The sequence below is a fragment of the Tupaia chinensis genome, unplaced genomic scaffold, assembly GCF_000334495.1.
Source record: "Tupaia chinensis unplaced genomic scaffold, TupChi_1.0 Scaffold143797_1, whole genome shotgun sequence".
In the NCBI taxonomy this organism is placed as follows: Eukaryota; Metazoa; Chordata; class Mammalia; order Scandentia; family Tupaiidae; genus Tupaia; species Tupaia belangeri.
The window spans coordinates 64,396-81,513 of NW_006203647.1; the positions used below are offsets into that span (position 1 = coordinate 64,396).

At 36.0% G+C, this 17,118-nt stretch overlaps 1 protein-coding gene across 1 annotated transcript in view; it reads right to left on the reverse strand.

Annotated features, from left to right (window-relative positions):
* Positions 1-17,118, reverse strand: part of LOC102496389 (attractin-like protein 1) — an 84,562-nt gene that overhangs the window by 25,584 nt on the left and 41,860 nt on the right. Inside the window, exons 7-8 of the mRNA XM_027766974.1 lie at positions 10,407-10,581; positions 4,359-4,446 (exon numbers count right to left, since the gene is read on the reverse strand). Coding sequence (XP_027622775.1) covers positions 4,359-4,446; positions 10,407-10,581 — 263 coding nt within the window. The remainder of the gene's footprint in view (positions 1-4,358; positions 4,447-10,406; positions 10,582-17,118) is intronic.

Sequence of the window (17,118 nt, forward strand, 5' to 3'; positions counted from 1 at the left end):
AAAAGTCTCTGTTTTTCACACACACACACTCATATATATATATGTGTGTGTGTATATATATATATATATATATATATATATATATATATATAGTCATCAGAAAAGTCATGACATAGTCTATGTATTTTTCTAAACATATTAGGCTTTTGCCATAGTGAGAAAGAGAGAGAAGGAGAGAGGAAAAGTGAGACATTAGTGAGAGGGAAAGTGAGAAATGAACATGTGGCCATCTCTTCTCTCCCATTCTCCTGTCAGGATTTTGGTCATACACGCACATGTGCCCAGCATGATTTTTAAGCTGCTGGGTCCAGAACATAAACGATGGTCAGCCTTGTGGGAGTCCAGCACCTTAACCACCACACCACCCACTGACCCTGAATTGCATATTTTAAATGAATGAATTGTATATCAATTATATTACAATAAGGCTGTTACCAAAAAATGAGGCCAAAAAATAAAATATGAAACTGAAGACAAAAATCATACATATTTTTTTTTATTTTATTTTATTTTATTTTATTTTATTAGAGAAATGTTTGCTACAGGGTGCATGCACTCACCAGAAAGACAGAGAGAAACAGAGACAGAAAGTGAGAAATCGCCCCCCTGGGGGGAGATGGCCATGCTGCAATCCCCTCTCCTCCATTTTTCTCTCAGGATTTTGGGCATGCACGCACACACACCCAGGGTGAGTTTTAAGCAGTCGGGTCCAGGACTTGAACCACGGTCGACTACATGGGAGTCTAGCTATGTAAGCATTATGTCATCTGCTGGTCCCTTTTATTTTGTTTTTAAAACATATGTGCATAAGGAAAAAAAAGAATGGTAGTTTGTTCTTTATATTGCTCCTGTATTTTCCAAATTTTTTACATAAGCATAGAAAACATATAAATTCTGATTTGAAAGGTCTAATCACAGAACATGAAATAGACCACTCTTTGTTGTTGATTCAAACTAAAAACAATTGAAGAGGCAGAAATAAAACACTCTATACGAAAATTCATATGGAATATCAAAAGACCCTGAATAGCTAAAATAATCTTGGGGAAAAAAAAAAAAGTCAGATTGTCTCACACTTCTTGGCTTTGAAAGTTACTACAAAGCTACAAGAATGAAAACAATATGGTACTAGGGTGAGCTACAACGGTGTAGGTAGTGATAGCACACTGCTATGTAAGGTTGCAACTACATGGGAGGCTCAGGTTTGGTTTTTGACCCAATCTGAATAGGCTGAGTGCAGTGCCGTGCACCTATAATTCTAGCTAACTAAGAAGCTGCAGTAGGGGGATGGCTGCATGGCAAGACTCCAACAAAAGAGCCCCCATTCTATGCCCTCTCTCTCATAAATAAAATAAAATAATATAAAATAAATTTTAAATTTAAAACACTAAAAATTTGAGGGGAGAGTAGTATGCTACTAGCTTAAAGACATACAAATGAGCAAAATACAATAGAGAACCCAGAAATAAACACAAACATAAAAGGGACTTCAAAACTTTGCAAAAAACTGAAATTAATAAGGTTATTTTGAGTGAAAAGTTTTTAAATCTATGCATTTTTCTATTATGCATTTTTTCAGAAAATGGAGACCCTTTTATATGATCAAATGATTTTGATTAGGAGATTTAAACCATTCTATGGGAAATAAAGTCTTCAACAAATGATACTGGGAAAACTAGCTATCCACATGCAAAGAAATGAATTTGAACCCTTATCTTACACCATACACAAAAACTGTCTCAGAATGGAACAAAGGCCTAAACATAATAGCTCAAACCTTAAAATTCTTAGAAGAAAATATAGAGGAAAAGCTTCATGACATTAGATTGGACAATGCTTTCTTGTATACAATGCCAAATGAACAGGTAACAACAAAACAAACAACTCATTTCAAAAATAGAACGAACTTGGGAACCAGCAGTTAGCGTAATGGCTATGTCACTGGACTCCCATGTAGTCGACCGCAGATCGCATCTTGGACTCGGGCGCGTGTGCGTGCATGCCCAAGATCCCAAGAGGAGAACGGAGGAGAAGGGATTGCGGCGTGACCATCCCCCCGGGGGTGATTTCTCGCTTTCTGTCTCTATGTCTCTCTCTGTCTGTCTGGCGAGCGCACGCGCCCTATAGCAAAAACCTCTCAAAAAAATAGAATGAAACTGAATGGACATTACTCAAAAAAGATATAGGAATAGCCAACAAGCCCTTGAAAAGATGTTCAAAATCACTTAATCATTAGAAAAATGCAAATCAAAATCACAATAAGATATCATTTCATGCTTATCAAAAACAAACAAAAAAACAAGTGTTAGTAAGGCTGTGGTCAAATTAAAACTTACGTGCACTACAGGTGAGAATCTAAAATACTATAGCCTCTATGGAAAAGTTTTCCGTTTCCTCAAAAGATTAAACACAGAAGAGCCAGCCCTATAGCACAACAGTTAAGTGCTGGGCATAAGGAGCTAGATCACACAGGCCAACTGCAGTCTGAATCTCAGCCCTGAAGGCTTGAAAAACACAGTGGGTGTCTATATGTCTGTATGTGTGTGTGTGTGTGTGTGTGTGTGTGTGTGTATTCACACACACACGCTCACGCATGCATGCTGGATTTGGATTACAACATGACCATACCCCATAGGGTGGGACACTTACTATCTGTCTGTCTCTCTCCCTCTCTCTCTTCCTCTCTCTCTCTCTCTCTGTCTCTCTCTCTCAGCAAGCACATGCACCCATGTACCCTCTGGTAATGAAAAAAATAAATAAATATGGAATTATCATATGATCCAGCAATTCCACTCTTGGGTACACACACAAAGAACCAAAAGCAGAGACTCAAACAGATAATTCTAAACACATGTTCAAAGAAACATTACTCAAAACAGCCAAAAGTAGAAGCTATCTAAGAGTCTATCGACAGATTAATAAATAAGTAAATTATGGTACATAATAGAATATTATTCAGCCTTTAAAAGTAAGAACATTCTGACGCAAGCTAAAACATAGATGAACCATCAAAACATTAAGCTAAGGGAAATAAGCCAGTTGCAAAAGGACAAACACTACATGATTCCACTTACATGAGTTCTCTAGAGTAGTCAAACACACAAGGACAGAAAGCACACTGGTGGATTTCAGGCACTGAGGGAGGGGAGAGTGAGGACTTTTGTTCAATTTTATAAGATGGAAAAGTTCTGGAGATGATGGTGGTGATGGTCACACAATAATGTGAATGTATTTAATACCACTGAACTCTACGTTCAAAAATAGTTAAAATGGGCGCTAGTAGGTGGTGTGGTGGTTAAGGTGCTGGACCCTACTCAACCACGTTTCTAGTCCCTGGTGGTTTATGTTCTTTCTCTCTGTCTCTCTCTGATGAGTGCACGTGTCCTATAGCAAATTTTAATGATAATAATAATAAATAAATAAAATTAAACAAATAATTCTTTAAAAAATTAAAAATGGTCCGGGTGCATGTGTGTGCGTGCCCAAGATCCCAAGAGGAGAATGGAGGAGAAGGGACCGTGGCATGGCTATCTCCCCTGGGGGATGATTTCTTAAATGGTCCGGGTGCATGTGTGTGCGTGCCCAAGATCCCAAGAGGAGAATGGAGGAGAAGGGGCCGTGGCATGGCTATCTCCCCTGGGGGATGATTTCTTGCTTTCTGTCTCTCTGTCTCTGTCTGTCTGGTGAGCGCACGTGCCCTATAGCAAAAACCTCTCCAAAAAAAAAAAAAATTAAAAATGGTAAAAAGAAGATTTTAAAAAAATGTTAAAATGGTATATTTTAACTACTGGGTCATTGAAAAGTCATGTTGCATTTTTGCAAAGAAAAATATAAACACATCATGACTTTTTTCCAACAACCCGATATTATGTGTATTTTGCCATATTTTTTTAAAAGGTAAATGACTTAAAAAAGAAGTATAAAGTCATGGACAAAAGCTCAGTCTTAATTTCTTTACATGTACAATGGATGACTGAACTAAAATCTAACTTTTTACTAAAAGAGTATGTGAGTCTGTGATATTTCAAGTTATTGTGATCCAAACAATCTATTTTTCTCATTAAATGCTAGAATTTTTTCTAAGATAAATTCTTTTTTTCGTTTTTCTTAAATAAGTATTTAGTTCTATTTATGTATTTGTTTGTTTTAACTTGACCAGAGGGACAGAGTGAGGTAGGGCGGGGGGGGAAAGGCGGGGGAAGAAAGTGAGAAAGCAATCCTCCAGGTCTGGGACTCAAACTGTGGTTGGCTATATGGAAGTCCAGCGCCATTAACCACCATGCCACCTGCCGGGTCCCCCAAGATAAATTCTTAAAAAATAATAATAGTAATTAAAAGTCAAAAAGCAGCAGTCATACCTGATATAAAGCAAGAGAGTGTCCGTATCTCTGGAGTGGTCCCCTTGATAGAGTTCCTACATTCCAAATACTACTTTCTAAATTGTAACTAAAAAGAAGAAGAAAAAAAACTTCATAAACTAAGATTCATTTTCAGTTTTTAAATTTGCATATGCTTTTCTTCACTTGCAGCCAAGTAGTCACTAAATTCAAAAGGAATTATAACCAATAATCTCATAATTTCAAGTACCATAGTAGAAAATTTTCATAAAGATTCATTCAGGTAATATCTACCCAAAATTAGGATTCAATTGCCTAAATGTATACACATTAACTTGGCTAAGATATTTATTACTGAAATTAATTTGCCTAATTGTCTTCAATTATTTCAATCAATTGACTAACCTAAGCAATATTGAGCTATTCTGAATTTTTATTCTTTTTCTGTTTTTATTTTTAGGTTTTTGCCATAGAGTATGTGCACTTGCCAAAGAGAGAAAGAGAGAGACAGAGAGAGAAAATGAGAAATCACCCCCCCACCCCCCCCACCCCAGAAGTGATAGCCATGCCTACAATCCCTTCTGCTCCATTCTCCTCTAGGGATCTTGGGCACACATGTACATGTGCCTGGCATGAGTCTCAAGATGCTGAGTTCAAGACTCGAACCACAGTCAACCATGTGGGAGTCCAGTGCCTTAATAGCTACCACACTACCTGCAGGATGCATTGTGCATTTTTTAATTTAAAAAAAAAACAGCTTTTCTTCTTAGAAATAGATGAAATTCTCTCCATTTTTACAATAGCCATTTGCTTTAGGTATTCATTTATATTCTCTTTCATATACTTAGCTTAGAAATACAAAAATTAACCAAGAGGCATGTATTTCCTATGCACAAACATAGCTTATTACGGATAGTTTTTTTAAGATTGTGCAAAATTAGACCACTAATACAAAAAGCATCTATTAAAAACATAAGTTAGTGTTGTACTATGGGATACAAAAATAAACCTCTTATTTTTTAATGGTCTAATACAATATTAAAACAGAAGTCCTAAACCATGGACCTCAAATGCTTCCTTAACAATTCCAGTTGAGTTGTTACCACACTACATACAACTCCCCTAAAGTTGCCAAGACAAGAAGAAGCACCCACTCAAGAAAGTGTCCTGTTTTATGTTCCTTTAACTTATCAGGAAAGGCAAGAAATTACCCTTTTACATGAAAGGTAAGAGTCGCCACAATTGTTTTCAGCATGGTTTAATCTACTCTTGGACTTAAAAAATACATCTGTATGATATACATGAGGAAACACAATAAATAAGAACATAACTTCCACAGACTTGCCCCACTAAATCTACTCACCTACCATTATCTGTAATCAGCACACTGCTTTCCGCCAAGTTACTGTAAATTAAGGCTCAGCACATTATTTCTATAAAGGGCCACACAGTTAATATTTTAGGCTTTATGGTCTCACATTATTATTCTGGGTTTTTTTTTTAATTCATTTTTCATTTCTTCCAAAAGAGACAGAAGAAGACAAAGAGAAAGAAGCACCACCCAACAGTCCCCACAGTGAGACTGACCTCCAGCCTCAGCCAGCCCAGATCACATGCATGTGCATGCACGCCCCCAGTATATACAGAAGGCCCCAGAACATTCCCACGTGGAATCAGTCGTTACTCTTACACCACTGTCACCTCCACGCTCTCTTACAGCCTGGTAAAAATACAAAAATCTTTCTGAACCCTCAGGTACTGATCTATTCTGCATTTTGCTGATCCCTGCTATAAATGCATTACTCAAGGTGACTGTACACTAGAGCACACATACTTGAGCAGTTCACCCATCTTTTTCACTCAAGTTTTTATGCATTTCCTTCCAGAAGGAGGAAGACATAGAATGGGGGGTGGGGGAGGCGCAGAAAGGAGAGACCTGAACCCCCGACAGGATCTCATCGTCTTGCAATCACTACTAGGCTTCCAGCCAGCCAGCATCACAGGCACGCCCAGCATGTTCAGGTGGACCCAGGACCCAAACCCTGGGCCTTCCTCTGATGACAGTAACACAGAGAAGTACCAACAGAGTTGGGCCCCATCTCTTCTTCCATGACTGTTTTTAAGTCTCACTAGGATTGTTGTCATCGGCATGCAAACATGGTCTTCCCTTTTAGATGAAAAGAAAAACTTTTCTTGACCTCACTTCCCATTCAAGCTACCACACCATTTCTTTACAGCTCAATTTCTTTACTGTGTTCACCTCTACCCATCTTTCCACTCTTTATTTAATTCCTAATAAGCTTTTAACCCCACCACTACAGAAAAACTTCTTTTGTTAAAGTCAAATTCTTTATTGACCTTAACAAAATGGCTACAGTAAATACAAAACCGCTTTTCAGTCTTTATTTTTCTGCTTAATCATCAGCACTTCACATTGTCTCTCCTTAATCCTCATACTCTTCCCTTGCCTTCAAAGACACTGCACTCTTGGTTTCCCTATCTCACTAGTCATTCCTTTTCAGCCTCCACTGTGGATTCTCTTCTTCTCCCCAATCTTTTAGTGATACAATGCCTCAGATTCAGTTTTTGGTCCTCTTCTCTATATCTAAAACATATTATCTTGATAATCTCATCCTAACTCAATCTCTGTTTCCACTCTTCTTCCCAATCCCTAGCACATTTTTAATAGAGTAGCCATAATGACTCCTTTAAAGTATAAATGAAAGCATGCTCAAAACACTCCCATGTCTTTCAAAAAGATCTACAACACCCTATATGAGCTGTCGCCCTCCCCATTATCCCTCTAATTTCATTCTGACCTCTCATATACTCCATGCAGATCACTTGGGCCTCCTTTTTGTTCCTTAAACACATTAAGAAGCCCCTATCTTAAGGCTTTGGTCTGGCTATTTTCTTTTTTTGGAGAGGGTTTTGCTACAGGGCGCATGTGCTCGCCAGAGAGACAGAGAGACAGAAAGCAAGAAATTGCCCCCAAGTGGGGATGGCCACCGCACAATCCCTTCTCCCTCATTCTCCTCTAGGGATCTTGGGCACACACGCACACATGCCCAGCATGAGTATAAGCCACCGGGTCCGGGACTCAAACCACGGTTGACTACATGGGAGTTCACACATAGCCATTATGCTAACTGCTGGTCCCTCCTTGTTCTTTTCTGTACTTAACATATACATGCACTGCCAATGCCCTGATCTTAAGTTTTCCTCAAGTCTCACCTTTCTCATGGAGCCCACCTTGACCACTACATTTATAATAGCAACTCCATCCTCATTGGGACTCTTGATTTGCTTTACCTCCTGCTATCTATCTATCTATCTATCTAACTCCATATGTGTATATATATGTGCATACATATCATTTACATTGGTAATTACGTTTATTTTTCAGTCTGTTCCCCTCCACTAACTTCACAAAGACAGAAACAGCTGTTATGTCCACTAATGCATCCCAAGCTCAAAGTACATGTTCAAAATAGTTTGCTATGCTCATGAATACAAGTTAATTTTCACCAATGTTAAAGCATGTGTGTGTATACAATAGTCTCTTTCTAGTTTAAAAGACACCAATATAAAACTTTTATATTGTTGACTAAATTATTTTATCTTAAAATTAACATTTATACCTCAACTAAATTCCACTAAAGAAGATAAATCAAATTATAACTGATCACTCACTTTAAAAAACTGTTTAAATATCCTTAGTACAATTGAACTACATTCAAAATGATGAAAAATAATCAAACTTCTAATATTATCTCTCATAGCTCACTACAAACCAATATAAATATTGTAATAAAAAAGCCAGATTTCAGACCAAGAAAGTTAAACTATCAAGGCTAGCAGGTGCGATGGTGCTGAAAGCACTGGACTCCCACATGTGGCCGACCACAGTCTGAGTCCTGGACCTGGCAGCTTGCTTTTTTGTATTCTCTTTCTTTCTCTGGTAAGCATATATGCCCTCTAGCAAATTTAAAGATTTTTTTTTTGGAGAGGTTTTTGCTATAGGGTGTGTGCTCTCGCCAGACAGACAGAGAGAGACAGAGAGACAGAAAGCGAGAAATCACTCCCCAGGGGAGATGGCCACACCGCAATCCCTTCTCCTCCATTCTCCTCTCGGGATCTTGGGAACACACGCACACGCGTCCGGCGTGAGTTTTAAGCCACTGGGTCCGGGACTTGAACCACGGTTGACTACGTGGGAGTCCAGCGACATAGCCATTAAGCTAACTGCAGGTCCCTAAAGAATTTTTTTAAATAAAAGAATTTTTAAAATAGTAATAACAATAATAAAGTATTAAATTGTTTATTTATTAAAATTATAAACTGTCTAGTTCAAATGAAAAACATACAAATGTAAGAGAATATTAAGTAGAAGCCAGCAGGTAGTATGGTGGTAAAGGTGCTAGATTCCTAGATGGTCAATCAGAGTTCGAGTCTCACACCTGGCAGCTTGCTTTCTCACTCTCTCTCTCTTTTTCTCTGAATCTCTCTGGGAAGCATGTGTGCCCTATAGCAAATTAAAAAAAATAGTAATAATAAATACAATTAAATAATTATTTAAGATAAGAGATTTTAAATATTTCTCAATTAATTTTAAATACGCTATTCAACTTATACAGAACGCAATCTTTTAAGCTTTTCATGCTTCTTTGACAATTTTGCTCTTTGTCTTCACTCGACTTTGCAAATATCATAACATAATCCAAAGTTCAACTCTATTTTCATAGGCTTTTCATTTTCTTTAATCATTGTTAATTTCCTTTTCATTTCCACATTTAAAACTCATTACTTCCTTAGGTTCTTTTTATACCTTAACAATTCATTTCAATCTCACTAATTATCTTTTGATTTCTTTTCTACCATACCTTATTTCCTATACTGTGTCACGGAATTCTAATTTCTCATTTAAATATTTACTTAAAATTCTCTCTTCTCCATACAATTATTTTTATACTATAATTCCAGTCACATTCAATCATAATTTGAAAGTCATCTCCTCTCATACTCAGTTGAATTTATAAAGCTTTAAACATTAACAGGGTTAATATATTCAGTAAGTAGGGTTACCAGGATATCCTGTATAACCAGGGTTAGTATATCCTGTATAACAGGGTGAATATATTCAGTAAGTAGGGTTACCAGGATAACCTAGTTATACAGGATATATTGTTAAATCTGAACTGTTCAAGTAAAAAATTAATTCTGAAGTATAAATAGGACCCATGCAATATTTGGACGAAACCAAAAAAATACATATTCTGCAGGTAGTCTTCTTTTACTAAAAATTAGTTGTTGTCTATCTGAAATTCAAGCTTAACTATTTAGCCAATAAATTTACCTGCTAAATCTGGCAACACTATTGGTTACACATCATTTCAGTATACTGTTCATGGCCTGTTCTGATGTCCAAGTTTTATCAGTTATTGCTTATCACCCAAAAAACAAAACTGATAAATCAAATTATTTTTTTCCTAGTTCCTTTTATTGTTATTGAATGGTTCATAAAATACAATAACCAACTACAAAGAAACCAGATAAAGCTGCCATCCACATCATTCTCCTAATTATCCAACAATACAGAGAACAATCTCTAATAATCCAACAGCAAATGAATGATCTATTTTATAAAACTGGCACTAACCTCTAGCAAAAGCTTGTAAAATACATACAAAGCAAAAATGCAGGTAAACTAAAATTTATACGACAAACTGAAAGTATTTTTTTATTTTTCATTCTGAAAAAAATAAAAGATGGTTGGATTCATTATGCCTAATGCAAATAAGGCCTGCTGATTTTGAAGTTAATATTTTATTACTCAGAATTTATTAAAAGCACTCTAGAAAGGTAATAAAATTTCAACACAAAACAAATGTATTATGTACAAGAACAAATAATTAATTATGGACATAATGAGTTAATATATTCCCAAATCAGCCCCATGTAGCAAATAGATAATATCCCAAAAATAACCAATTATACATTTGGACAGAGGATTTAGGATAAAATCTATCTTCAAAAAATAAAATGGAAAAAATGAAAATAAATACTTACTTCAGAACCATTTGAAAAGAACTGTAGTTAAAAGTATATCCACCAATCACCCACATAAATTTCCCATGTAAAACTGCTTTATGTGAAGCCCGACCTACGGAAGGACTGAAGGGTTTAACATTTGGTAGAATCCAATAAGACTCAGTAGAAGGAACATTCAAAGAACAATCGGGACCTATTTAAAAAAAAAAAGAAAAAAATATACTACATTAAACAAAGACCTGAGATTACAGAAATGGAATATATTAATTAAGAGAATTTAAAAATCCAATGATAAGTCATATAAATTAATATAAATAACAAACGGTCTGAAATATAACTTACAAAAATGCCTAGAAGGAAAAAATATCATATACTCAATCAAACTTGTAAATGTTCAAGTAAATAACACAAGCTAAAAGAATGATTAATATTTAAAAGCAAAATTTTAGATTTACTTCAGTATGCTACTAGAATATTAAAATGGAAAACAATACACTCAAATCCCAGTTCTGTCACTTACTATCAGTGTGACTTTGGGCAAATCTGTTTACCTCTATCATCACCTCTCCTCTCACATCTCTTCATCTATAAAATGGAAATAACAATCCACTTCCAAGGGTTATTGTAAATATATAAGTTTTTTTCCATTGGTGAAAATAAAAGCATTTGTAAATAAACTATTAGACAAATATCAAAATAAATACTATTAGCATCATTAAGAACAGCCAAATTTGGCTTGAATGGAGTATCCATCCTCAAAGAGAAAAAATTATTACACATAATAAAATAAAAGCTATTAATTAGCGAAGAATCATTTCAAATACTATAAAATTGAAATAGGTTTTTTATTATCCATTCACATGATGTTAATCATGAGTCTTGATTTCCTCATCTGCAGAATGTAAATTAGCCTAGATCAGAGTTTCTCAAACTTAAGTAATGGAAGAAATGCTCCTAAAGGAAATATCTTTTTTCTTAAAAAAAAAAAAAAAAAGACACACTTTTTTCCCCCTCAGCATTTATCATCTAAATAATAGTCTTGCCAAGATGGCAGCCTCATAATAAACTCTTTTCAGTGGAGTGATGGGTAATGAAGCTTGCTTGTGAAGGCAGCGAAGCCCATGGTGATCAAGGCTGCAGGATCCCACAAGGCCCAACTGGCAGTTTGGATCCTGGACACAACAATGTGCATGTGCATGCATGCCCAGAATCCCGAAAGGAGAGAGGAATGAAGAAGGAACTGCATTGTGACCATTCCTCATGAAGGTACTTTCTCACTTTCCCCCTCTCTCCCTGTCCATCTCTCCAGCAAGCATACATCCTCTGTAGCAAATTATTTTTAAGTTTCTTAATTTCTTCCATGAGTGACCAAGACAGAAAGAAAAAGAGTACCCCAGAGGGTCCCAACACAGCAAACCACCCCCATCTTCAGCCAGCCATAGATCATGGCACACATGTGCTAAGTGTACTTAGGGATGGCTCCGGATACAAACTGGGAATCCTCTCACGTGAGTCGGCCTCCCAAGTGCCACATTTTACTGCTACACTATTGTCCAGTAGCAAACTTTAGAACTTATCAATTATTTTAATTCTGATGAAACTAAAACATGCTCCACAACATTAGATGTAAGTTCCTATACTTAAAGTTATTTCTTTTGTAAGAATAAAACCAACATAAACTTTTAATTACATATTAACACACTCATAAACCTAAATAACATTTACTTAATATGACAAATGACATTATTTTGCTCAAACCAATTGATTCTAAGTTGAAAAATGACACTAACTCTTTCTGTGCCTTTAGAACATAAATCTATATTATTTTCACAACATAATTCTCCCATCATTTTCTTTCAGCCACCTTTTTACAAACCTTTTTAATTTATAAAATAGGTTACATCATCAACTGTATTTAATTTCTCACATCAGTATTAGTCCACTCCAGCTGTATTCTTTTCAGTCTACAATATCTTTTTAAATAATTATTTATTTATTTAATTCCATTTTTCATTATTATTACTTTTTAATTTGACCAGGAAGACACACAGAAAGAGAAAGGGAAAACAAGATAGCAAGTCATTAGGTCTGGGACTCGAACCATGGTCAGCCATGTGGGAGTCCAGCACCTTCACCACCATGCCACCTGATGGCCTCAGCCTACAATATTAAAGGGATATTACTTGGTTCCAATTTAAGAGTCAACACAAATGCTGGCACTGCAACCAAGTGGCATAATGGCATAACTTGGGTGTGAGATCAGGCAGATTATTATTATAAAATTTAATTACGGAATTTTAAAACTTCTAAGCACATTCTGATGTGAGAAACATTGGTCCATAATTATGGGTCATCCGAAAAAACATGTCATGACTTTTCCGATGACCTAATATTTTCATTCAGCTGTTCACTGACCCATGTATTTATTCACTCATCTTCAATCAATGTTTTCATTATATGAGTAAGAAATTTTCAGGTACACAGAGGCAACCTAGATTACCTCTCTTGTTGTTGTTTTGTAATTCACAGAGGGCACTTGTACTCAACAGAGAGAAAAAGAGATAGGGAGAAAGTACTCCCACTCCCTCAGTGGGGGGCGTGGTTATGCCACACTCCTTTTTCCTTTACTCCTCTTTCCCATCAGGATTTTGGGTGCACACACAGGTGCCTAGTGTTTTTTTGTTTTTGTTTTGCTGTGTTTTGTTTTGTTTTGTTTTCAAGTCACCAGGACCAAGATTCCAACCAGGTTTGATCATGTGGGATCCAGTCCCCTTAATCACTGAGCTACAGGGCTAACCTCCTACATTCTCTTTTTGATAATCCCATAATCTTTTAACCCAGATTTATAAAAAAACCTTCTGATTTCTTTAAAGTAAGTTTTAATGAAGTTTTTGAAGTTTATAATATGATGTTATAGGATACATAAAAAGACAGGGATATATTGGGTCAGCAGAAAAGTCCTGCATGTTTTTCTATATAAAAATGCATGATTTTTCCAATGACCCAACAGATACATATGAATAGTGCAATGGCTACTACACTGAAGCAGACTAACATATCTATTATCTCACATTGATACTTTTTTTAATAACAAAAGCAGCTAAACTCCTATACCTGTTTTTAATCTATGTTTATATTGTTGGGTTTTTTTTTAAATGAGTAAGAGAGAATGTGCACATGATGGAGAAGAAAAAGTATTTTTGACAGGTTCGTACGTGACCCTCTCAGTTAGCCAGAACTACAGATATGTGCACCATGCTTGGCCTGTTCAGACTTGTTTGGGATCCAAATCTAGGCTTCTCATGTGGCTCCAGCTTCACAGTGAGGGACCCCACTGCCTATACCACCTATGTTCTTTCATTGGTAAAGAAAAAAAAGAAAAGAAAAGACTTTTCATTTCATTGATATTTTATGCTTTTAATTACCAGAGGGCACATGCATTCATCAGAGAGAGAGGGAGAGAAAGAGGGAAAACATCCTTTACGGTAGGTAGGGCACGGTCACACCATAATCCTTCCTCTGCTATTTCTCCATTTTGTTGAGATTTGGGGCATGCAAGCACACACAAGTACAAAGCATGTTTTTCAAGCCATCAGGGCCTAGATGCAAACATGGTCAGCCATGTGGAATCTGACTCCCCTAACCACTAGGCCAAGGGGCTGGCCCTATATTTTGTAAATTTTTTTTTCCAGTTTTGGCTTATTTCTGTTCTGATCTTTATTATTTCTTGCCTCCTTTTAACTTTAAACTTTTTGTTTTAATTTTCTAGCTCTTTGAAGTACATCATTAGGTTGTTTATTTGAAATAGTTCTACTTTTGTTGATAGAGACATGTATTGCTATAAACTTCTCAGTACTGCTTTTGCTGTATCCCAAAAATTTTAGTATGTTGTGTTTTCATCTATATTTGCATTTTGTATGTTGTGTTTTCATTTTTATTTGTTTCAAAATTTCTTCATTGATCCAGTGGTCATTCAGGAGCATAGTTGTTTTCATTTCCCATTTTTGTATAGTTTTCAAAGTACATTAATTTCTAAAAGTTTTTTTTAAGTGTATTTATTAATTTCTGCCATAAGAGAAAGAGATGGGGAGAGACAGAGGCACTCTCAATAGAGGGTCTTCACACTACGATCCACCTCCAGGCTTAGCTAGCATAGATAATGGGTGCGTGCACCCAGTGAGTACAGGGCAGCTCCAGACCAAATCTGGAATCCTCCCATGTGAATGCAGTTGCCACTGTACCAACATCTAGTCACTGAATTCTATTTGGTTGTCAGAAAAATCATGACATATTTTTTTCTGCTTTTCTACACAAAAGTAAGTCATGAGTTTTCCAACAACCTAGTAATTTTCAACTGTGGCCAGGAAAAGTACTTTAAAATTTTTCCATTTTGGGGGACCAGAAGATAGCATAATGTCTGTGGTGCTAGACTCCCATGTAGTTGACCACAGTTTGAGTCCTGGACCCGGTAGCTTAAACTCATGCCGGGCACATGTGTGTGCATGCCCCAAGATCCCAAGAGGAGAATGGAGAAGAAACTGCAGTGTGGCCATCTCCCTGGAGGGTGATTTCTTGCTTTCTGTCTTCTGTCTCTCTCTGTATTTCTGGCAAGTGCACACACCCTATAACAAAAATCTCTCAAAAAAAAAAATTAAGCTTAGAATATATACATACCTGGATTTATCATCCTATCACGCCTACCTTATATTAGTGAAAGGTATTGATAATTTCCCAAAAAGAATTGTTAATAGGAAGGACAAAACATGCTTGGAAAGGAGTTTTTAAGAGAAGTATATGTAATTGTTCCAGAAATATTATTATGATTTAATGTACATATTGAACTTGAAGTTCTACCAAAAAAGGCAAAACAAGATAACATCATTGCAAGAGTCTTTCTAACAACATTAGAAGAATTCAATTTTGTTGCATCAAAGTATTTTAGACATGTTCTAGCCCTATAAGATCAATCTCCAAATGTCAGGTCTTGATTTTTATGTATTTTAAGTGATTGTAACTATTCTAAAAATGTTAATTTTTGAAAACAATGAATTATGTGAATGGTAATCATTATACTTGATCTGTTCAAATATGTGGTTCTTACAATTTAGGTGATAGAAAAACATGCCCATTTTTGTTAGTAATGATCAGTGGTTTTCAAATTACTATTTTTGAGTTATGAAAGTCTTAAAGTTTTACGTGGAATATCAATATGTAAACTATTTTTTAAATGATATACTATGGCTGAGCAGAAAGGAATATCCACTTCTCTTCTATCCTCCTCGAACCCCATCTCCTGAAATAGTTTTTAAACCACACAAAATGTGTGGTTGGACATATTGTCCAAATATGTATGTTTAGAAAAAAAATTTAAAAATTTAAAGACTCATTTTTTGAGTAATTATACGTAGTCCTAAAAATTATATCTCAGAACATCTAAATTTATAAGTATAAAATAATTAAAGCATGCAAGTCAGGCCAACAGATGACATGACAGTTGAGGCAGATCTCCACATAGTCAACTGTGCAGTTCGAGTTGCAGATCCTGTGGCTTAAAAATCATTTCTGTCTCTCTGTTTCTCTCTGTCTTTCTGGCGAGCGCATGCACCCTATAGCGAAAAACCTCTCAAAAAAAAAAATGATCATTCCAAGCACTTGTGAGTGCATGCCTAAAATTCTAAGAGGACAATGGAGAAAGGACTACAGCATGGTATTCCCCAGCGGGGGGATGGGGGAGGGTGGGGGAGGTCTTACTCCCCTACCTCTGTCTCAGTGAGTTCATGTACTCTGGCAAAACATTTTTTAAAAGTATATGTCAATATTTCTTCTAAATATAAAAATTAAACTAAATTTTACTAGACTGGTAAGGTATAATGCTCACAGAATATCTAACCAGTATGCCTAATAGCTCAGTATTATTAATAAATTCAAAATTTTACCAATTAATAAAATGCGTTAAACATGGTTGCAAAGAGAAGCAATTACAAAGTCAGGGCTATTACAAAAAGTCTACTTACTAAAAAGAACACTGGAACTGTAGGATCAGTCTGCTCAGCATATACATTAAGCTTACTGTATCAACTCACTTGTAACAAGTTACCATCTCAAGACTCAGACAAGAGCAAGTAATAGCTCTGTACAGATAATAAAATTAGTTATATCAGTATAAGTAATATAATTTGTTATAATTAACCAGGCCAATTGAGTTAGCCAAGATATATTCCTCCATAAACTGGAATCTGGAATAACTTTAAGAAACGCCCACTCTAAGAATTATCACAGGTTACAGACCGAATGTTTGTGTCTTTCTAAAATGCCTGTGTTGAAGCCTAACTCCCCCAATGTGATGGCATTAGGAAGTGGGCTTTGGGGAAATAGATTTACATGAAGGTAGGAAGTAGTGTCTTCATGAAGTGATTAGTGCCCTTATAAGAAACAATAAGAAAACTTTCTCTCCACCACATGAAAATACAGAAAACAATTTTCTTTTTTTTTTTTTTAAGATTTTTTTTGCCCTAGGGTACACGTGCTTGATCGAGAGACAGAAGACAGAGACAGAGAGAGGGAAAGTGAGAAATCACTCTCCACGGATGACAGTCATGCCGCAATGACTTCTCCTCCATTTTCTCAAATTTTGGGGTATGCATGCACACATGTCCACTGTGATTTTTAAGCTGTCATGTCCAGGACTTGAACCACAATCAATCATGTGGGAGACCAGCTCCTTAGCCAT